The sequence below is a fragment of the Vulpes vulpes genome, chromosome 13 (genome assembly GCF_048418805.1).
Source record: "Vulpes vulpes isolate BD-2025 chromosome 13, VulVul3, whole genome shotgun sequence".
In the NCBI taxonomy this organism is placed as follows: Eukaryota; Metazoa; Chordata; class Mammalia; order Carnivora; family Canidae; genus Vulpes; species Vulpes vulpes.
The window spans coordinates 154,022,072-154,044,881 of NC_132792.1; the positions used below are offsets into that span (position 1 = coordinate 154,022,072).

Sequence of the window (22,810 nt, forward strand, 5' to 3'; positions counted from 1 at the left end):
TTTCCTGAGTACCTAACACCTACCAGGCATTGTTCTGTAAACAGAATTGCAAAACTAAATAAGATATTAAGTCCTAGGTCTTAAAGTGACAAAAAGATTCAAAGATTTTCATTTTAATACAAAATAGTGAGGCTTATCATAGAAGTGTGCACCATGGCGTAGAAAGAGATAAGAACAGTTAACTAGAGGGGAGGTCAAGGAAAGCTTCTAGAAGGAGTACCAGAGCAAACCCTTAATAAGGGGGGGGGGGGGAGAAACAAGGAAGAAAAGAAAAGCTAAGCAAAGAAGGGGCTGAAGGACATTCCAGGCAGAGGTAGTAGCAGGAGGAAAGATGTAGGGCAGTCTGCGTGGGCAGAGCATAAAGTGTGAGGGCAAGACCTAAGCGTGAAGTGGGTAGACCATGGCTACCCTTGTATGCTTTACTAAGGAGTTTAGGCATTGTAAGTGATGAGGAGAAGCTTGAAGAAGGAAGAGAAAAGTCGCATCTGTGTTTCAGATGGATCCCTTTGGGTAGAGTGTGGATGAAAAATTAATGGAGCCCAAGAACGGAGGATGGGAGCCATTGCAATCAGTGTCACCCTTGAACTCAGGCAAGTGAGACTCCTGCCCCAGCTCCCACACTTTAGAGGTCATGCTGTGCCCCTCCTCTCACTGTGCTTCTCCCTACCAGGTAGGGTATCTGCAGGGCTGAAGGTATGCTCACTGAGAGCTCCTCCTCCACCTCATTGTAAACCATGCTCTAGGAACTGATCCTCGGAACTCCCCGTGCAGAGCCTGAAAGGGTCCTTTCTTCTGATCCATATATATTTTTTAGTATTTCATAGATTTGCAGGTCATCCTTGAGCAAGGGCCATGCTAATCTTCTCTGCATCGTTCCAATTTTAGTACATGTACCACATGGTCCAGATTGTTGAGAATGGCCTATGCCGCTAATGTGTACACCCGTAGCCCAAAATTCAGTGTCGTGGGAGAAAAGGTCTCAGGGTCCATGACTTGGGCGTGGAGGGCAAATTGTCCATTTACACGCATCAAGACCTCACAGAGCCAAAAGGGGGTACCTATTTGAGTAAGTTTGCTGTCCAAACTTAACTTTAGTATCACTTACAACATCCCCTTACTAAATGGTGGAAGTGAGAAAGGTGTGTAGTGAGGGGTAACAGTGAAAATTTCAAAGTAATAATGATAAGAAAACGGAGAAGTAGCAGACATAAGAGGGTAGAGCACAAGGTGGTGGGCCATGTGGGGGTGTACTTGGGTGTGACCAGCTTACTCCAGCTCTTTGTTGGCAAGACTTCATTTTATTTGTCTTCATATCAACTGACCCCATACATACATTCCCTACCACAGTGTATCAATCAAGACGTGCTTAACAAATTACACTAAGTCTATCCCACTTTTCTGCTCCTCAAAACACCAAAAACTTGACTGGAGCAGTAATTTTAGCAAAGATGGGAGACATAATGCCTACATTTTTAAGTTGTTGCATTTTTTTTTCTATTATAAAAGAAAAAAGAAGTATGTTACACATATTTTACTCCTCTCTATTTTCAGGAGACATATAGAAATTTGACTGGGTACATGCATCTATGATACTATTTCTATGCCCTATCTCCCTCTGAGAAGATTCTCAAGTCCAGAAATAATATTTCTTCTTTATTGTGTAACCTTATTTCTCTAATGATGAAAAATAAATCACACCTCAAAACATGTATAATTAGCTCAGTTCATAATCCTAAAAGAGGCAACTCTGGGTCCTGGAAAAATGATGGGTTTGAAGTCCAGAGATCTGGGTTAAATGCCTTCTCTTGACACTTATCTTGGGATGTAGGGTCAGATGATACAGACTCTCTGATCAATAGTAATTTAATTCATAAAATTAGGAATTATGAAGAAAGAAAACCCCTGCATCTATTTTGCTTGACTGTTAGAAGGAAAGGTAGGATAATAAATGACCAACCACAATACATACCTGTTTGCTGTGTATTTTTTGTTTTGTTTGTTTTGGAGTTTGTTGGGTTTTTAAAATCCTGTATCTTCACAGCTAATAAATTAAGAAACACTACTGATAAAGATCTTTAAATTAGCTAAGACGCTTTCACACTGGAAGGTGAGGGTACTCCAAATACACAATGTGGATAATTTTTAATGAGAGAAAGTAATTTACCATTGATTATTCAGCCTTATAACCAGAGTGCTTAGGGGTTTTTTTCAGTCTTACCTTGGCATTCCGGAAACGGATCACTCCACTCAACACTGTTGTCTGCGAGGACACAGTAACTAGAAGCTGCACCAACTAACCTGTATCTAAAGCAATGAAGGGAGAAAAAAAGTTAGGTCCCATCCATGTGTTTGGCTTCCCTGAAGTTCTCCAAAATATCATCGTAGAATATTTACTCCACCAGTAGATGGAGACAAAACAATGGTTGATCAAAGTTCACGCAGGAGTTAATAGGAAAAGAAAAAATTAAATTTAAAAAAGGTGATATCCAAAGGATAAAAAAAATGCAAGATATGCAACACATTTTTTATTTGGGTGAGCCCACATGAGAAAATGTGAAAGCGTTTTTGAAACATTTTAAAGTGCCATAGATGCTTGAATATTTTATATTTCCGAGTTCTAAAAGATCAACACAGGCTTCATAGAATAGTAGAATATATTTGTATTTTAAGGCTCAAAGTACTCCCCAAATTTAATATTAATCATATGAACCATGCAAACATCTCTGTTTCGTACAGGAGATGCATGACACTGATATTTTTAGTTTATAAAGAGCAGGGACACAGACACACAGAGTAAAATATCATAATTCAATATGCAGATGTTTAATGAGAAAATGAACATAAAGTTTCCAGCAGTCTCTGAGACAGATACTGATGATACCCAGAGTGAGTTCCTTTTCCCTACATAGAGAACTGAGAAAAGACCTCAGGTCAGAATGACATTTTCATACTAGGAATAAGTGTTTTTAACACATAATATCATATAACAAGCAGTTTGTATACAGAAAAAAAACACGCAAATTCACTGTTAGGTAAAGTAAGGATTGGTTTCATTTGAACACTTGAAGGATTTAATTTCCACAAGTGCCAACATATTATAAGGTTTTTCCTTTACTAATCAAATTTAAAATTTTTTAGTGAATCATATATGTACCGAAATCTAACAATTGAGAGAATTTGGTGATATAAGAAATTGTCCTTTCTTGTTCCATTTTATTAAATTTAACCACGATGAGCTCATGATGAAAGATCTTTGAGCAGAGGAGTTGTTTTATTGAGACTAGCTTGTAAACACCGATCACAAACCTAAAAACTTCAGTCTTAAATCCTAATTTATTTTTAAATTTGTTAAATATAGAGTATAAGTGTGTAGTGTGCCAAAACTTACCCCACATTACACGAGAAGGAGATAGATGAACCAAATAATATGTCATTTGGTATAGTGACATGACCATGTGTTAAATCTCCAGGATTAGGACATGATTTTTCTAGAAGAGAGCACAACTTGATTTTGTTTTTCATTAAATTATCAGGCCCTTCTGTGCAAATTCATCATCCGAACTACTGACATTTCATATCCCTAGACTTTTAAAATCTTGCCTTTGTTTTGTAGGTTTCAAACGAGGCACCATATTTAGAACATATGCTTATTATATTCTAGGTACCCTTAAACTAATTAAATGTGATATCTGTGAGTGAATTAATACTCCTATATCACAAGAAATTAGTTTGCCTAATTTAAAACAAAATTATAGAATTACTCTGATGGCTCTTTTCAGAATAATTCTAGGGAATCCCTGGGTGGCTCAGTGGTTTAGCACCTGCCTTTGGCCCAGGGCATGATCCTGGAGTTCCAGGATCGAGTCCCACATCAGGCTCCCTGCATGGAACCTGCTTCTCCCTCTGCCTGTGTCTCTGCCTCTCTCTCTCTTCTGTGTCTTTCCTGAATAAATAAATAAAATCTTAAAAAAAAAAGACCCATTCTAAATAATAATATGCACACAAAGATTTCCAGCATGAATGAAAGAAGAAATACTGTTTCCCCAAATACCATATGATTAAGAATACTCTAAAATTATACTCACTTTTACAAAATTCATCTGGCTTGGACCACTTAAAATTCTTAAGGCAAGTTAGTTTTTCTGAGAGAGAATAGTCTCTTCTGTAGCCTGGACGACATTCATATTCCACAACAGAACCCTCTGGGAAATAATTCTGTTGGCTGAAAGACTTTTTGAGAGTTGCAAAAAGTAGCCTGGTTGGAACATCACAGCTACCTAAAGGCATTAACAAAAGCAACAGCATAATGAATATTACCTTATTTTAGAATCTAGGTTTAATTATCCAGAATTATTTGGTCCTTACATCACCTTTTTCTGTACTTCTTTGTACATATTTGGTATTTAACTATATTCATATCACTAGGACATTTAGAGTGCATCAAGCATATTCACATATATACTTCTACTTTCTACTTAGTAAATTGGAAGACCTCTGATCTCAAGAAGTTACTGATCTCTGGAGGACGATTTCCCCAGACTATTTCCATACTGAAAAATGGGGGTTAGAGTCCTTATTCCACTCATGGGGTTGTCTGGAGGAGTCAATGGAGTAATATATGTAGAAGAGTTATAAACTCTACAACATGATACATGTGCAAAGGCTTAATTAAGTACTTCAACCCACTGCCTTCTCTCTAAACAAAAAGTTAAAGCTGATTTCACACCTGGTTTCAAAAAATACTTGTGGCAGTTTCAATATTTACTCTACTTTCTATTCCCCAGGGTGTCCAAAGCTGGGAACCAAGTCTTGTCTTTATCTTTACTCATATATGTCAAAGTTAACACAAGACTATGCATCTAATGATAGATTTCTGAGGAAAACATAGAGAACTTTTTAAAATGCCACCATGGAGTTGTATTTGGTAAGTGAAATGAAAATGAAATTTAAGAACACAGAAGACCTATGTTAATGTGTCGCAAGGTGACTGCCAAACATATTCATAGATAATTTACTCCCTAAGTCATACTTATTGTTTATTTTCTCTATTAGTTCAGGATGTACAGCATCGGGGGATATAAAAACAACAGAAAAAAAAAAAAAAACAAAACCCAAGCCTGTTAATGAAGCAGCAGGACCTATTCTGGGAAGTAATGTAGTCAATTAGCCGTGGTGTGAAGTGCCAGGTATACCCTGGGGTTTCATAATGCTTGAAAACTATCAATTACCAGTCACTCTTCTGCATACAAAATTAAGAACTTACGGTTGCAAAATTCGGCCACCTTTGACCATTTGCTGTTGAGGCAGATCACGGAGTCTGATTTGCCAGGAACTTTTACAAAGCCTTCATTACATTTGTATGTTACTGTGACGTTTTCAGGAAAACTGTCGCGATCTCCCAAAATTGGTTGGGCATTAGGTACCACTGGGGGAAAGGTGCAATTACCTAGGGAGGAAAAAAAAAATCACCAAAAAACAGAACTGAAGGAAATAATACTTGTCAGTCCACAGCAACATTTTCTTTTCCAAGAGGAGTTAGGGAAGCAGCCAGGGCTTCTGATGCACGTGTTACATCCCCTCCCAGTGCAGGAGGGACACACCAGAAACTTGCCGGGCTGCCTGTCTTGTCGTCAATTCAGCACTAAAATAAAGACAGAATCAAGCCCTCCTTCTCATCATTATTATTTTTTGAGTGGTTTCGAGTTGATCTCCACATTGGTGCTGTTGCTGAGCCCACAGGAAAGACAGATGCCCCCACGGACGTTACACCTGGAAGGCGAGGCCTGCGCACTTGCAGCCGCCCGTGCAGCACACAACCCGACTCCTGTTTAAAAGGTGAGGGTGGGAGTCCCCAAAGATACAGATGCAGTGAAATGCCGGGACAGCTGCACCCCGATGTTCATAGCAGCAGTGTCCACAAAAGCCAAACTGTGGAAGGAGCCTCAGTGTCCATCGAAAGGTGACTGGATACAGAAGCTGTGGTCTATGTATACAGCGGAATATTACTCGGTCATTAGAAACGACAAATACCCACTATTTGCTTTGACATGGATGGACCATTTCATCCATGGACCATTCCAATACCATGGAGGGTATTCTGCTGAGTGAAATAATTGGAGAAGGACAAACAGTATATGGTCTCATTCATTTGCGGAATATAAAAATTAGTGAAAGGGAATAAAGGGGAAAGGAGAGAAAATGAGTGAAAATATCAGTGAGGGAGACAGAACATGAGAGACCCCTAACTCTGGGAAAGGAACAAGGGGTAATGGAAGGGGAGGTGGGCAGGGGGTGGGGGTGACTGGGTGACAGGCACTGAGGGGGGCACTTGGCAGATGTGCACTGGGTGTTATATGTTGGCAAATTGAATTCCAATAAATAAATAAATGAATATATATATTTTTTAAAGTGAGGGTGGGGGCACCTGGGTGGCTGAGCCGTTGAGCATCTATCTGCCTTCCACCCAGGGCATGACTCTGGGGTCTTGGGATCGAGTCCCACATCAGGCTCCCCACAGGGAGCCTGCTTCTCCCTCTGCCTGTGTCTCTGCCTCTCTCTGTGGGTCTCTCATTAGTAAATAAATAAAATCTTTAAAAAAAACAATAAAAAATAAAAGGTGAGGGCGGTCAGCCTCTTGGCCTCCAGCCCGTAAAGGTGTGTTGGGGGACCCAGGATCCCTTTCTGAGCCCTGCGGTTGGGCTTGCAGGTATTTGGCCCTCGGGCTCCTGAAGCCCTGCAGGTGGGGATCCCGCCCGGCAAGCCCCCCCTGCACCCCCAAACTGCAGGTAGCCCCGGGGGACCCCGCTGGCAGCGCCCCAGCCCGAGGGGGCGGAGGACAGGAACAATCCACCTGCCCACATTCCTCACCCCCCACCCCGGTCCCCAGACGCGCCCTGCACCCAGCACCCAGCACCCAGCACCCGGCACCCAGCCCCGGGCTCCCCCGCGGGGCGCCCCGCCCCCGCCCCCGCCCCCGCTCACCCCGCGCGGCAGGTGGACGCAGCAGCAGCAGCAGCAGCAGCGGCAGCGGCGGGGGCGGCGGGGTCAGCGCGCGCGGGAGGCCCATGGCAGCGGGGACCCGCACCCGAGCGACGCGGAGCCGCCGCCGGAGCTGGAAGGAGCAGCCGCGTCTAGGCGGCCGCGAGCCAGTTAAATGAGCGCCGGGGCGGGGCTGGGGCTCTGAATCACGGAGGGTGGGGCGAAGAGCCGGGAGCAGTTTGGCTCAGGCAGGTGCAGGGCAGGGCCAGGGCGGGGGGCAGCGGCCCGGAGAGGGGCTCCCTGGCCAGACGCCTGGACCCGCCTTTGCTCTTTGCTAGAGTGGGGCCTGCGATGAGCCCCCATCTCAGAAATGTGAATATATCTGCTTTCCAAGTGAACAAAACACTGGGGGGGCCCCAGAGGAGGGGGGGGCGGTGGCTCCAAGTGGCCAGGGCTTTGCTTCCCCGGGGGATCTGAATTAGGCGAAGAGGAAATTCGGGGCTCTCGAGAGCTGCCAGGCTGAGCAGAAGGTGCGGGGGACCTGGGAGCCTGAGAAACAGTGTCCACCTGGGGCCCCGGGGCCTGCAACTAGGGGCCAGATGCCATCGAGCAACGAGCAATCAGGAAACCCTAAGTGCCTGGCCTCTAAGCACAGGCGCCCTCTGAAACCCCAAATGGGAAAGGGGGCGAAGAATGCGGGGCCAAGCAACACAGCAAGGGGTGACCGTGGTTCTACTATGTTGGGGTGCCACTTTCCTCACCAGGGTTCTCCTGGTTGACCAGGGACAGCTCATGAATGCCACTTTGGGATTATTCAAGTCTGACTGCTGGAGAAGTGCACCCAAACTTGTGCATTGTGTGTGTGTGTGTGTGTGTGTGTGTGTGTGTGTGTGTGTGTGTTGGGAGGGAAGAAAAGTGCCCAAGCGCCAGAAAACGAAGTGATAGGGTAGTGGTTTTAAGAGGAAAGTTTGTTGGAAGACCTTAAGTATATGCCAGTGGTTTGCAAGACTAGCCACACATTAGAATCACATGGGGAGCTCAAAAAAATCCGGTTCCTCAAGCCACCCTCAGACTACTTCGACTAGAATCTCTGAGGATGGGAAAAGGAGTGGCAGGATGATTTAAGGCATTCCAGGAGATTGCACTGGGCAGCACAAATCTGTATTGGGCTGGTCAGCATAAAGGTCCCCCCCCCCCCCCGACACACACACACAAACTAGCACTGTCCTTGTCAAAAACACAAAGGACATTGATGGAAAGGCCAGTTACTGGGCTTTGTGGAGAGTAACCTCAAGAAGATTTCCCTTTAGCAATTCCCCTGGGTCTGATTAGCAGAGTCCATCCTAGGTTTCCTATCCCCTCAAGTACCTTCGCTGGTTAAATGAAATCCTTTACTTGGAAATATAATAATAATGTTTCTCTGGCTCATGCTTACTGTAGGGAACTGAATGAACCTGTGTCACCCAATGATGGAGCCAGTTTGTATGGGGATTCCAGGAAAGGAACTCCTATGGGCTTTCATGGAAACCTATCTGTACTAAAACATTCTAGAGTTTAGAGGTTGGGTAGAGGGACTTTTAAAATTATCTAGCATGACCCTCATATTTGATATTAAAGCACTTTGCTTTTACTTCTGTATGTGATATAAGAAGACAAAGCGTATCAGGCCCAGCCGTGTTCTAGAATTGATATCTGATCTTTGTTTATTCTCCTTAAGAGTCTATGACCTCCACCACCATTCTTTTCTGCCCAACCATTATAGGTAGGCAGTCTTCATTCCCGCTTGAGCTCACAGAATTGGTGTGAAAGGCAGGGTGGCATCATGGGAAAGAGCTGAAGGTCAAGGCTAGTTATGGAGCTGTGGAAGACTTAACTTCAAAGCTCAGTAGAGCTCTCTACGTGTTTATTAGGTGAATATAATACCTTTTTATCCAGGAAAACAAGCAGCTCTGGAAAGTGCATTTTGACAAAAAATCTCTAGCCCTCAGTTTAGCTATGCTAAGTTCTCTCTACACATTCACTTTCCAAAATATTCTGTTCTTGATAATAGTCATTTTCCAAAATCCACGCAGCTAATAAGTGACCAGGCCCAAGTCAACACCGAGTTTGTCTGATTTTAAAATCTATACGTCTCCAATTGTACCCTACTACATTCTTTTTATTGGACCCAGTTGGCAAAGGTTTCTTGTGTGTTAGAGGATGCTGAGTTAGGTGCTTTGGGAACCCATCTGCTTCCGGTGTCTGCAGTTGACCTGGGTCTTCAAACTTGATCCTCCAAAATCTAGCTGTGTGTTCTCGGTGAGCCACTCTACCCATTAAAGCCTTATTCCTACAGTGACAAAAAAAAAAAAAAAAAAAGAGTATGGGGCTGAGATGGTCTCTATAGAGCTTTCCAATTCCAAAACAATAAGTGTATGTAACTGGGTCAAAAACTGTTTTTAAAAAATAGCAAATAGGTCTATGACTTTGGCAGAGGTTAGGGAACACGGCTCTCCCCCTGTCCCAGGAACCACACATTGACTAAATCAAAGACTTTTAGTAATTGGAGAGCACACAGTATTCAGAGGCACATGAAGGATGTGCCAATGCTTGTGCTCAAGAATCTATAATCTACTAGGGAGCTCTTGTGTGATGAACGGTACAAGAATGCCACAACCATGCGGTGTGGGGGATTAAAAAGAGAAAAGACCATGGCATTTGGGGTGGAGGAGGCCAAGGCCTAGTGATTCAGCTAAATGTCATAAATGAACATCAGTGCAATAGGGAAAAAATATGAAAGGTGATAAGAATGGTATGAGCATATATTTGCAGTCAGGAGAAGGTCAGTTGATTCCAAGAATAGTAAGAGGGTTAAGGGAGAACGTAGAGGAGTGAACTAGAGCAATGGAAGAAGGGGTTGTGGAGGCTGAGAAATAGGCTGGCGAGAGACGTGAGAGCTTTAAACACAAGGTTTCTTCCTTTTCTGTTACTCAGAAGCACCGAAGGACTGTTGGAGATCTTAAGCAGGGAAGTTCAAGGTTAGCGTGAAGGTCGTGTGCAGGATGCTGCAGTGGGAGTGACGCTCTCAGGAAAAACCAATTTTACCAACTGTGCAGTAGTCCAGGCTGTGAAGTTTAGAGAATAGAAATGTCTTTAATTTTGGTTTTCAAATTAATAAATCTATAATAAAGACACAGTCTTGGGACACCTGGGTGGCTCAGTGGTTGAGCCTCTATGCCTTTGGCTTAGGTCATGTCCTGGGACCTGGGTTCGAGTCCCACATCAGGCTCCCCACAGGGAGCCTACTTCTCCCTCTGCCTATGTTAGCGCCTCTCTCTCTGTGTCTTTCATGAATAAATGACAAAATCTTAAAAAAAAAAAAAGAAAAGACACAGTCTTGTTGCTGTACAAAACCCCTGACACAATTACTACAACCACATAAGTGTCCCTGCCTGTTCTGACCCAAGATGTTTTGAAGAACCCACAGAATTTAGTGAGTGATTAGATAAGGAACAAGGAAGAAAAAAAGGAGGGTTAAGGATGACTCAGAGGTTTAGTGTCTGTGAGACCCAGGGCCCTACGCAGAAGAACTATCCATTCCAAAGTCAGGAGCTAATTTAGAGAAGAAATAACAAATTTGGCTGCACACTGGCTGAATGTGAAATGCCTTGGCAGGTGTCTGTGTGCGGATAAACAGCGTGAGATGGGCCCACAGGGGCACTGAGCTAGCGCCTGGGTGAGACATGGCTGTGGGCAGGGTGGCCAAGGGAAAGAGTGTAATCGAAACTCCAAGAGGCAACCCCCCACATCTGAGTATAGACAATAAAGGGGAAGGAGAGAGGAGTGGAAAAAGAAAAGGAGATAATGCAATTTCCTGAAAACCCGGGATACCAAACTTCGAACCAAATATTATCACTCTAGTTATAGGTGAAGCAACTGGTGTTTAGGGAAGTTAAGTAACTAGGTCCAAACCACGAGGCTTGGTCGGGTGGAGCTGCGCTTAGAGATTTAGCTCCTGTTACACTGCTCGGGCATCGCCTCCTCCGGGAAGGCTCCCTTGCTTACAACATCAGACCCAGGCCCTTCCTCTACATTACCAAAGTGTGCCTGTCAGTCCTCCAGTCTAAGGGATCACTCTACTTCATATATGCATTCAGAACTCAGCCTAGAATGATTCCCAAGTGATCTTAACGCGGCCGAGGGAAAAAAAAACAACAACAAAAAAACCCAAAACTTTTTATTGAGGTATTTTTGCCATGCAGCTGTAAATGAGGGCAGTTGTACTCAACTGTGCAGAATAAGTGGTGTATTTTTTAAAAGATTTTATTTATTTATTCATGAGGGATACATACAGAGAGTCAGAGACACAGGCAGAGGGAGAAGCAGGCTCCCTGCCGTGTGACATTTCCTCCTGATGCGATGGCATCGAGGAAAGGCTCAGTGACCAACCCAAGTGTAATGCCTGACTCACATAGGCATATGTTTCTTTGCCAAGCCCTAATTTTCTGAGATTGGAGCGGATGTTTGCCAAAGTGGAGAAAGTGGTGGCAGGAGCCAGAAAACTTGTGTGGGAGTTGTGTGTGTGTGTGTGTGTGTGTGTGTATTCATGCATGTGTGTGTATACTGTATGTATATATGCCTGTGTGTGCGGCATATGTGTGTGTGTGTAAATGTGAGTGCTTGGAGTGTGTGTGTGACATGAGTGACAATACAGCACGGGCACAGAGTGGGAGAGTTTGGGAGTCAAACTGACTTAGTGTCAAATACTGACTCCAGGGGTGCCTGGGTGGCCCTGAATGTGGTTGAATGTCTCCCTTGGGCTTGGATCCTGATCCCAGGGTCCCGGGATCGGATCCCACATGGGGCTCCCTGCATGCAGCCTGCTTCTCCCTCTGCCTGTGTCTCTGCCTCTCTCTCTGTGTGTGTCTCTCGTGAATAAATAAATAAAATCTTCAAAAAAAATACTGACTCCATTGCTCCCTTACTTTCTGTGTGGCCTGGTTTTCAAAGTGCTCTGTACCACACATTCCTCCTTCGTAAAACTGATATGATAGTATTACCCACCTCCTAGAGTTTCTGTGAAGGATAAATTGGACATAATGTATGTAAAGTATTTGGTATGTGGCTTGGCCCACAGTGAATGCTCAATAAATATTAGCAATAATTGATGGCAATGCCTGACATGGATGAACACTTTCTCACGTAACCTATAAAAAGGGACATGTCATGACGCAGAATCTGAAAAATCTATAAAAGAAGTAGAGAGTCTCTGGAGGAGCTGCTAATAGTGTTGAGATCATTCACTTACTCGTCTAGTCTTTCCCCACCCAGCGGAATATGTTCTTTGGCAAAGATTAGATCATTTGCAAAGTTCCAGATTTGTTTACACGTTGTCCTCTTTCCCTCCCTCCACTGTCGTCCATCTGCATTTGTTGGCTTTGATTTATGATCTTTCAAATTAAGAAGCCAAATTACACTCGTGAGAATCACACAAGGATGAGGAGAGAGGAAAGAAATTTGCGTTTAAGGATCACGTACCATTGTGCTCTTACTCTGGGCCCTAGCTTCCTGCTCACCCGTTACATCGATGCCATGAGTAGCCCCGTACAATGTCCACTTTTGCTTAACGAAACAGACATTCGAAGAGGAAGTGATGAGTTCGAAGATGTAGCTATAACAAAGCCAAGATTTGAACCCAGGTCTAAGTAGCTCTGAAATTATGCTCCTTCCACGACACGTGTCCCGTAATAGTTGTTGGTGCATAATTAAGGCTAAATGTTTCCTTGGTATGTCTCGAGAGTATTCATTAGTGGGTAAATATTTTCCTACCACTTTTCTTTCAGCTGTCAAATAGAAGTCATTTACCCAAATGACGAGCACTTCCACGGGATAAATTGCCCTTTCTTGTACAAAGTCAAACAAGCTGCTATGAAGAAGACACTTTGCCTCAAACAAACAACGATTTGAATTAGCCTTGATAATGCTCCTCTTTTCCTCAAGAGGAGGAAACGACCACCTCCACCTCTAGATTTCTGGGATACCCTTTCTTTCTCCCTCCTATCCTTGGGTCTCAGGGCACTTGCACTCTCCTTGATGGTGCTTTTTTTGTTTATGCTGCCACATATAGGCTAACTGAGGCACAAGTGTACATCCCAGGGAGATCTGAACTTATTGAGGCAAGTATATTGTCTCATTTATCTTGGTGTCTTTTACTCTCTAGCATGCAGCCATAAAAAAAGGCCGAGACTGTGCCATTTGTGACAACATGGCTGGATCCAGAGGGTATTATGCTTAGTGAAATGAGTCAGACTGAGAAATACACTTACCATATGATTTCACTTAAATGTGGAATCTGAAAAAAAAAAAAAGAATATACAAAAAGCAGAATTAGAACTATAAATACAGAGAACAAACTGATGGTTGCCAGGGGGGTCAGGGTGGGAGGATGAGCAAAATGGGTGAAGGGGAGTGAAAGGTACAGACTTCCAGTTACGAAATGAGAGAGTCACGGCAGTGAAACCCATAAGGGATACAGTCAGTGATATTGTAATGGCATTACATGGTGACAGCAGCTACGCCTGTGATAAGCACAGCATAATGTATAAACTTGTTGAATCACTAGTCACACCCCTAAAACTCATGTAACATTGTGGGTCAACCATCCTCAAAAAAAAAAAATTAATGTTTCCGTTTGTTTTATGTAAATTACACCTCCATCAAGTGGATTAAAGACCAGAAAATGAAATCGAAGACTTCAGTTCTGGAGCTTGTGGGCTGTAGCTACAACAGAACCAAGTTAAGTCATTACACCAAGCACAGCACAGTCCAACGTTCTTTCCCCCGTAGGCTCCTCTAATTTAGTAGGTCGGTTGTAAATAGTGTTGATGTTGCTTGTGAAATAGTCTTAGCCTATATGGAACAAGATTAGCGGGTGTTGCTGACTTCCCCAAAACTGAATTGTAGCATAGATACAAGGAAATTAATAGGACAAAAACAATTATAAGCATGTTAGATCAACCTTTTGCTTTGGATGGTATGACCCTGGTCGTTTACTATATTCTGAGAGGCACAGGGTCGAACTGGAGCACTCACCATTACCAGGACAACCGTGGGAACTTCCAGGGTGACTTTCCACCAAATAGGAACCAAGGAGATTCCACGACCCATATGGTGTTGACCCCAGTCTGCTCTTGCCACTCCATCTGAGTTGCTGGTGCTGTTTTCAGAGCTAGGGAGGAGAGCTGTTGACTCTTTTCCTAATGACCCCTCCCTTGCTCAGTGAATCCCTGCTAAGTCTCGTGCCAGGATAATACGGAGGATGGAAAGGCTGACAGCGAAGGTCAGAATTGTGTTGCTTCTGGGGCGTTTTCCACTAAAGTCCCAGCTAATCTCAGGTCCAGTCTGTGAGGAAGATATTAGGACCATCTCCCAACCGAATTTCCAGCATTACCTAACTAGCCCAAAGTCATACATCTGGTAATGATCATCACAAAACTTGAACCCAAATCATCTGACCGTGGATTTTGTGCTTTGTGCACCATGCCACTCACACTCCACAAGGCCCTGCAGAATGAAAAGCTGATCCCTGCAGGCGCCAGTGCTCACTTGGCGAAATTTTCACTACTAGTGCCAGGAGCTACTAACTGGCGCAGATATCAGAGGCTACTAACTGGCTCAGATATCTCTTCTTAATAATGTCTGCTGTTCCTATGAATTCAGAATTTTAAGACAACAATGTGATGAACTAAGAAAAATTGCACCTGTATTTCAGAATGTACTATAACTCTTAGCTTAAATGCAGATACGATATACATAAATTTAAATGCAACCCCCAAACGCACAAATATAGATATAAATATAGTGTGCTTTTGGTGCTAATTATCAACCTTAGTTTGCTTCCTTGGATGGTTTCTATGCTCTGGTTAATTTCCCGAGAGTCATTATCGTTTGTCCTCAGGGGCAGCAGTGTGGTTAAGAAACGGTCATTTTGTCACCTTGCTAAGGTTTTTCTGTTTAACTGTTTGATCCCCATGTAAATAGAAGTTATGTTTAAATGGTCATTTATTTCACTGCCCATTGTTTTGCTTAAAGATTTTTATCTAGGAAACTAGACTAAGAAAATAATTTGCAATATAGAAAAAAGATTTCAAGCAAAAAGATTATACTATGAAACAAGAAAATTTAGCAGGTGCTTAAAGACCGTTCTATTTGGGGGGTGGGAAGTGTCTGGGTGGCTCAGTCCATTAAGCCTCTGACTCTTGATTTCGGCTCAGGTCGGAATCTCAAGGTCCTGGGATTGAGCCCCAAATCAGGTCAGTGCTCAGCATGGGGTCTGCTTGACTTTCTCGCCCTCGGCCACCCCACCCCCCGACCACAATAAATAAATTAATCTTTTTAAAGAATGCGGTGGTATTTGGTTAAATACCTATGCTCGCATTACTGAATGTTATGTAATTATTTAGTTATGTATACAAGTAAATTTGTAACGGATTATGAAATGTTTTCTTTTTCTTCTATTTCCTGTATTGAGCATATATTACTATCATTCTAGAAATCTTCATTTTCATTTTACGAGAAATCCTACCAGCTGATTCAAGATCATTATTGTGAAGTATTTGATTATTCTGGGGTGTAAGCTGATTGACTCTAGTAATGTGAACTTATTTTTTAAAAAGCAGATACTCTACTTGAACTTCTTACAATTTAACTGCATTTTAATAATACCTGTTCCATACTTTCTGGTTTGAAAATCTTTCCCCTTGGTATCCTAGAGATGAGAATTACTCTGATTTGATTTTTCCTTTAACACCCCCTGCCTCCTACAGGGTAGACACCTGGATGCTCTGAGTATGTGAAGAGTCCTTGGGATCCAGCTACTTTACATAGCCTTTCAACATGTTCTCCCATTTTCAGTCCAACTCTCATCCCATCAACATCTCATTTTCAGAGGTTCTTGGAGCCCCCAATTCTCAGCCTGTATGAGGTTCTTCAGCATAAAAGACGGGCTCCTCCCTAAGCAGGCAATTAAGTTTCTCCTCTCTGCTAAATCAATAACCATTCAAACACCTTCCTGCATCTCCTTACCCATCGTCTTGTGTTCCTATGCCTTTGGAAAAATTACTGTCATTTTAGTGGAATTTGGGGAGAGTAGAAATAAATATGAATATTCATTTTTCGTCATTTTAAGCCAGAAGTCCCTGTCAATATATGTATTTATGGCTTCACTGTCTCATGGGATGCTATTATTACCTAAGGAACAGAGACCAATTTATCAGCCAATATTTATTCAGCATCTGGCTAGTAACCTTGGAAAAAACACTGGATGTCAATTTAAAACGTGGAACAGAAGTATAAGTTGAAAAATCTTTGTTCCTAAGGGAGGAAAAAAAACACACCCAGCAAGTAAGGCAAACTGTAAATCAGCTCTTTCCTTTTACATGGCTTGGAGAGTGGGCTGTTCTTATCCCAAATGTGACCTAAAATGCAAATCAGACAGGGAGACAAACCATGAGAGACTCTTAACTCTAGAAAACAAACTGAGGGTCGCTGGGGAGGGAGGACTGTGGGGGGGGGGGGGTGAGGCAACAGGGTGATGGACAGTAAGGAGAGCCTGTGACGTAATGAGCACTGGGTGTTACATGCAGCTGATGAATCACTAAACTGTACCTCTGAAACTAATAATACACTATATGTGAATTAATTGATTTTAAATAAAATAAAATAACCAAAATGCATCAATATTTGTCGTCCGAAAAGCCCATTAACCTGTGACTTATAAAAGAAAATCATGATGGCCACAGGGTGATGTATGGAAGTGTCAAATCACTATATTGTACACCTGAAACTAATATAATTCTATATGTTAATTAACTGAAATTAAAATAAAAACTATTTTAAGAAAGAAAGAAGGAAAGAAGAAAGAAAGGAAGGAAGGAAGAAAGAAAGAAAGAAAGAAAGAAAGAAAGAAGAAAGAAAGAAAGAAAGAAAGAAAGAAAGACATTCTTCGAGGTCTAGTCATGTTTTTCAATAAAATCACACACACATAAAAATGCTAATTCACATTCTAGGATCTAATGGACGTAGCAGTGCTTCAGGAGAAGACAGTTAATTTTTATGTATTGATTTAGCAACTATTTATCATGCCTCCAGTCTGTGCCAGGAACGGGGGTGGCTGGCCTTTTGAGGTGAGCAGTCCCTGTGGATGAAGTGATAGGCCTCCACGGGGAGCCTTCCTTCCTTCTCTAAGCCAGCCAATCCAGGAGGGTTGCCAGCGATCACGGGTGCTCCATCTGTGCACTAAAGTTTGTACTTCCAGTTGAAGTTTACACCATCTCAAACATGTGATGAGTCTAAGCTTCCAAAAGGGGCTCCAAATTAAGAACTTTTCTGAGACGGTAACAGCATGTATTTAATGAATCAAGTTGAGAAGCATCGGTTGTTTTAATCTGGTAGCTGAAATGATGTCGCTACCTATTCCTCATGGGCTGAGACCAAAATGTGTAAAAGAAATGCAAGCTCTAGTGTGGATGAGGCAATGCAAAGTCAATTTGGTTTTTCTTTCTTGGAGCCAAAATCCCACTCATTTTCTTTCTTGGAGGCAAATCCCGCGAAATCCTGCTCATTTCCAGAGCATGAGTCCCTCAAGGTCCCACCTTGAGGTGGCAGCTTTAGTTTGGCAATGTTTATTTACATAGATGAAAATCTGAATATTGATCGTATTTCCAAAGGATGTCTTTTTCTGCTGTGGAGGATACAGGGTGCCCCGTGGGTTTTCGGGATGAGCAGGTAATGGACGCGGCCTGCGGCCTGCTCTCAATGCTCACACTCTGGCCTCTGTGCACTATGGCCTCTGTGCGCTGTGGCCTCCACTCAGGCCCCAGGTCCCATCCTACGGCTCCTGCTCTAGAGCATTCTTCCAGCAATTGTTTCCCCTCTCACCAAATCCGGGGAGTCTTACTGGATGCCTCACTTTCTTTCACACCCTGTGGAGGATCTAGTGGCAGATTCTGTTGTCTTGACCTCCAAATACATCCCAAATCTGCCTCTGGGTTCCCTTAGCAGTCTTGACACTTGCAGCCTGAGTTTCTGCAGTAGGGTGGTCTCAGGTCTCCTTTTCCTGCCCCGACTCTGTGGAAGTTCACCTTCACCATAGCAAGCATGGAGTCTCTCCTCAGCTCAGAAGGACCACTGGCTCCCCATCTCACCCACGACAACGGCCCAGACCTTCACCGTGGCCGACAAAGACCCAGTAGCACCTAGGTGGCTCCATGCTTGAGCATCTGCCTTCAGCTCAGGTTGGGGTCCTGGGGTCCTGGGATCGAGTCCTACGTTGGGCTCCCCACAGGGAGCCTGCTTCTCCCTCTGCCTGTGTCTCTGCCCCTCTCTCTGTGTCTTTCATGAATAAATAGATTAAATCTTAAAGAAAAAAAAAAAAAAACAGTAGCAGCCTCTCCTCCTTACTTCTCCCCTTATCGTTCCAGACTCTTCCTCGAAGTGTCACTGTGTCTGCTGCACCGGCCTCTTTGAACTCACTGGGCAAAGTCCTACTTTGGAGATTTATTGTTCTCTTTCATGTAAATATGGAAGTGGTTATCGGAGTGGCTGGCTCCTTTGCTTCCTTAAAGCCTTTACTCAGACCTTTTCTCAGGAAGGCCCGTCTCTGCTACCCTACTTGACACTGCAGCCCACTCCGACATTATCCATCCCACACTCCCGCTTTCTGTGTCTTCTACGCTTGCCTCTCCAACGAACATACTATGTATTTTCCTCATTTCCTTTGTTTACTTTATGTGTCCCTGTGCTTAAATATAAACTTCACCCAGGAAAGGGATTGTTGCCTCCTCTAACTCACAGCAAAGTCTGCAGGCCCCACAATGGCACCGGCACACAGTCGATGCTCAACACCTATTGATACATACAGGAATTCACTCACAGGGTTTTTTTTTTTTTTTTTTTTTTAGTCTGAAAATTTCCTACAAAACACCATGTTTTGAATGATGGAGACAACGACTGAGGGTCTGAATATGTCCCTATAGTGTAGACTGTGTGCTAATACAATAAGGCCTGATGTGAGCCACACTACTGCCCCTCTGTGAACACACTGTGCTTCTCTGATTTGTCGCTGGTACAACAAATATGTTGGTACAAAACGAACAAGGGGTAGTGAAAGTGGAGGTGGGCGGGAGGATGGGGTGATTGGGTGACGGGCAATGAGGGGGGCACTTGACGGATGAGCACTGGGTGTCATACTATACGTTGGCAAATCGAACTCCAATAAAAAATACAAAAAATAAACAAAAACGGGAGATTAAAAAAAAACAAAAAACAAAAACACCATGTTTACACTTCTTCTTGACCTATTAGAAGATTAGGCAACACAGAGACTGCCTGGAGTGGCATGGGGCTGTTTCCTGGGTGATAACATGCTCTCCATCACTCCCATTGTCTCTCATCGTGGTGATGAGTGTGTCTTATCTGAGTCTGCAGCAGCACCCACTCCCGTCCTACTCGTGTTGATAAGGAAACAATTCTTTCTCTTTTCTTTTTTTTTTCTTTTCCAACAAAGACAATCTTCAAAGTAGCAAGAAGGAAATTAAAGGGAAAAAGTAGTTTCATTTGTGTCTGATTCATGGATGCTGGAAAGTTCATCTCTGGTCCCTCAGGCTGGGCATCTATGTGCTCTGTGCATTCTGTTGAGGATCTTCTTTCATGGCCTCAGTGAGAACCCAGACACTGACCTCTATCTCGTGCTTTCAGCCTGAACTCTCTCCTGAGGTCCAGACTCGCAGAACCACTACTTAATGGAGGCCACTGCTGGGAATTCTTAGAATCCTCTCAAATCAGTCCTGTGAAAGTGTTGTTTGCATCTCCCTCCCTAATCCCTCCCAACTCTCACCTCTTCTTCTTTATTTTGCAACCAAAGTTTCATCTCCTCCAGTGTTTCTAATCATAACTGATGGACCCCACAGAACACCAAGTAAACCTGGACCAGATTCTTGAAGTCATCCTGGAAATCCTATGCTTTCCTCTTGTTCTCAATGTACATTTCCGTCACCAAGTCCTAGGAGTTCTACCTTCTAAACATCTTCTAGTCTCCTCTCTTTTCCTTTACCACACAACTGTACTTTTTTCTTTTGTAGTAATCTCTTGACTGATCTTCTGGCCTTGAATTCTCCCAACCCTCATCCCTACTCTTCTCAATCCATGTTGCCAGCATTCCCATCTAAGAAAAGAAAAACAAAACAAAAACGTGAAATCCTACGTGGCCTTGATTTTCTATAGATTAGAATCCAAACTCCTTAGCATGGCATTCAAGGCCCTTCAGGACTGGCTTTCTCCATACCCTCCCATTGATACAACCTACTATTCCCCTCCACATACCTATACCACATACCTAAAGCCCAGCTGAACTTCCGGTTCTTTTTATCGGCTGTGTGCTCTTTTCCACCTCAACTACTAGGCCTTTAGCTAAGATGCAGACTAACTGTTGTCAGCTTCAGGAAATTCTCCACAGTCTTCCCATGGAGACATTCATAACACTTTGTACAATGTTCTATTACAGCCTTTAACAAAGATCTGTTATTATTTCTGCCACTAGACCATGGCCTCTCAAGGAGAAAGATCAAGAGTTAATCACCTCTATGCCCCTAGCAACTAAGTTTATCTAGGAGTGCATCATGTGTAAGAGATAATAAACGTATAAATGACTGAATCTGTCAAGGACAGAAATTTGCTTCAAGTCTCTCCTTTCATTAGTACTTTCTGTTTCAGGGCTTATGTACATAGTAACCCAACTCACATAGTAACTCAACTCAATTATTATAATCATAATATATTAGATTACTTAGCCATAAATGAATGATTTAATTTCTCTCCATCTTTCCCAAGAATTGTGAGTCACAAGGACCTGGGTGTAGTACATTATAGGTTTCATCATAGTATATTACAGGGCTGTACAAACAAGTAAACCGGTCCACCAGGCACAGAGAAGAACAACGGACAGCCTCAAACTAGGGTGAACTCAACAGTCAGCAAACATGACTTAAGAAAATACATAAGCAAGAGAACAAATTGTATACTATTTACAAGATGCTAATTCATTTTGCATTTAAATTATTCTTTTTAAAGAAAAAGTTAAAAATACCCAACCTCACCAATTCTGTGGTTTCTATTAGTAAACAACATGCTTGTTCTGCACTATAGTTTCAGATAATTTCTTTTCCACCCACGGATGGAAACATTTCCCTCCCTGGTGGAGATGGTTCCATTTAGCAACACTGCTCCATGCCTTCTGCTCATCATCAGCTGCAAACCTCTCTTTGCCACAGATCTTGATTTGTTGAAGACTTTGGCATCCTCACAGTCTTCTCCATCCAATATCCCACCCGTTTTTCTGTGTGACATCATATCCATGTTTGACATTCGGGGCATTAATTTCCTTGACATAGTCATTTCCAATGACTTCTTCTGTTGCAGCCAACCCTTTCCACAGATGCATTCTGGAACTTGTCGTCACCTGAAATTACTCCAGCTCTAAAAACATTTTTTCAGATGTCAGACTTTGAACATGACCTTGAATCAGTCACTCCCAATCTGCTGTTGTTTGTCCTCTCTGAGACCTCCAAATCACTGATCCCTCGACTTTCTACCCCCTCTCAGCTTCTGTCTTTATTCTTTCCTTTCCTGATGGATAGTCTCTTGCCCATTACTTCCCCATTTTTCTTTCTGATACCCTTAATTTTCATACACTGAACTTTCTAAAAAAGTTCTCCATCCACTTATTACCTGCAACATTACCATCATGTAAAGTTATCCCAATACAGGGAGGCCTGGCTGGCTCAGTTGGTAGAACATGCAACTCTTGCTCTCAGAGTTTTGAGTTCAAGCCCCACATTGGGCATGGAGCCTACTTTAAAAAAAATAAAATAAAGTATAAAACTGCAGACAAAGCTATTTGGACACATCAAATGTTTCTGAAGAGTTGAGGGTACACACAGAAATCCTATTATGTAAGAGGAAATTAAAAAGACATGCAAAGGGAGATTCCTGGGTGGCTCAGTGGTTGAGCGCCTGCCTTTGGCTCAGGGTGTGACCCTGGATTCCCAGAATCGAGTCCCACATCAGGCTCCCAGCATGGAGCCTGCTTCTCCCTCTGCCTGTGTGTCTCTGCCTCTCTCTCTGTCTCTCAAGAATAAATAAATTAAATCTTTAAAAAAAATAAAAAAATAAAAAGACAAAAAACAAAATTGATATCAACAATAAAAACTCTTGGCTAAATGTAATTGGAACCATAGTTCGAGAGAAAAAAACAGAAAAGTCAAATTATTCAAAAGAAGTGCCCTCAGGGATCGATCCCATTGAATAGCATTGGCTCCTTGTTCTCTAGAGCTGCAGTTCCGTCTTACCTGCTAGACGTCCTGCTTCTTTAAACCTCTGCAGTGTGAATATCCACCCCCCCACCCCCCCCACCCCCCCCACCCCCCGCCGCCAATTTAGGAAACTCCATGCTCTCCCTTTGGGGTTTGATCAGGCCATGGGATCCAGCCCTCCAACCTCCAGACAATGCATCGGAGGGAATGACTAGAGAGAGCAATTGTCAGGTCCAGGAGAGAAGAGCCATGTCTGCCTTGCTCTTGAAATACAAGACCTGCCACAGAGTTTGAGCAAGAGTTAAGATTTCAGTAAGTATTGCATAACAACAGGGGACAGAACCCAAGTGGAAGGCATAAACAGAGACTACCTTGATGTTGACTTTGCCTAAGTTGTGCATTGGTATCCTTGTATTTTCTTTTGACAAACACAGGTAATCTTTGACTTCATCTCTTTTTCCTTAGCCTCTCATCTACGTCTTTGG

General features: G+C 43.0%; 1 protein-coding gene and 1 non-coding gene across 8 annotated transcripts in view; both read right to left on the minus strand.

Moving 5' to 3' along the window:
* Positions 1 to 7,180, minus strand: part of CD55 (CD55 molecule (Cromer blood group)) — a 46,125-nt gene extending 38,945 nt beyond the window's left edge. For all 7 annotated transcript variants that reach the window (XR_011996410.1, XR_011996411.1, XM_072733383.1 and 4 more), the window contains exons 1-5: positions 6,982 to 7,180; positions 5,264 to 5,446; positions 4,086 to 4,277; positions 3,389 to 3,488; positions 2,219 to 2,304 (exon numbers count right to left, since the gene is read on the minus strand). Coding sequence is in view for 5 of the 7 variants with exons in the window: in XM_072733383.1 (XP_072589484.1) it covers positions 2,219 to 2,304; positions 3,389 to 3,488; positions 4,086 to 4,277; positions 5,264 to 5,446; positions 6,982 to 7,066 (646 nt within the window). In the remaining 2 variants the exon portion in view is untranslated. The remainder of the gene's footprint in view (positions 1 to 2,218; positions 2,305 to 3,388; positions 3,489 to 4,085; positions 4,278 to 5,263; positions 5,447 to 6,981) is intronic.
* On the minus strand, positions 803 to 904 carry LOC112911005 (U6 spliceosomal RNA). The gene has a single exon (XR_003233323.1). It is a non-coding gene; the product is annotated as a U6 spliceosomal RNA (small nuclear RNA).
* Positions 7,181 to 22,810: the final 15,630 nt, after the last annotated feature.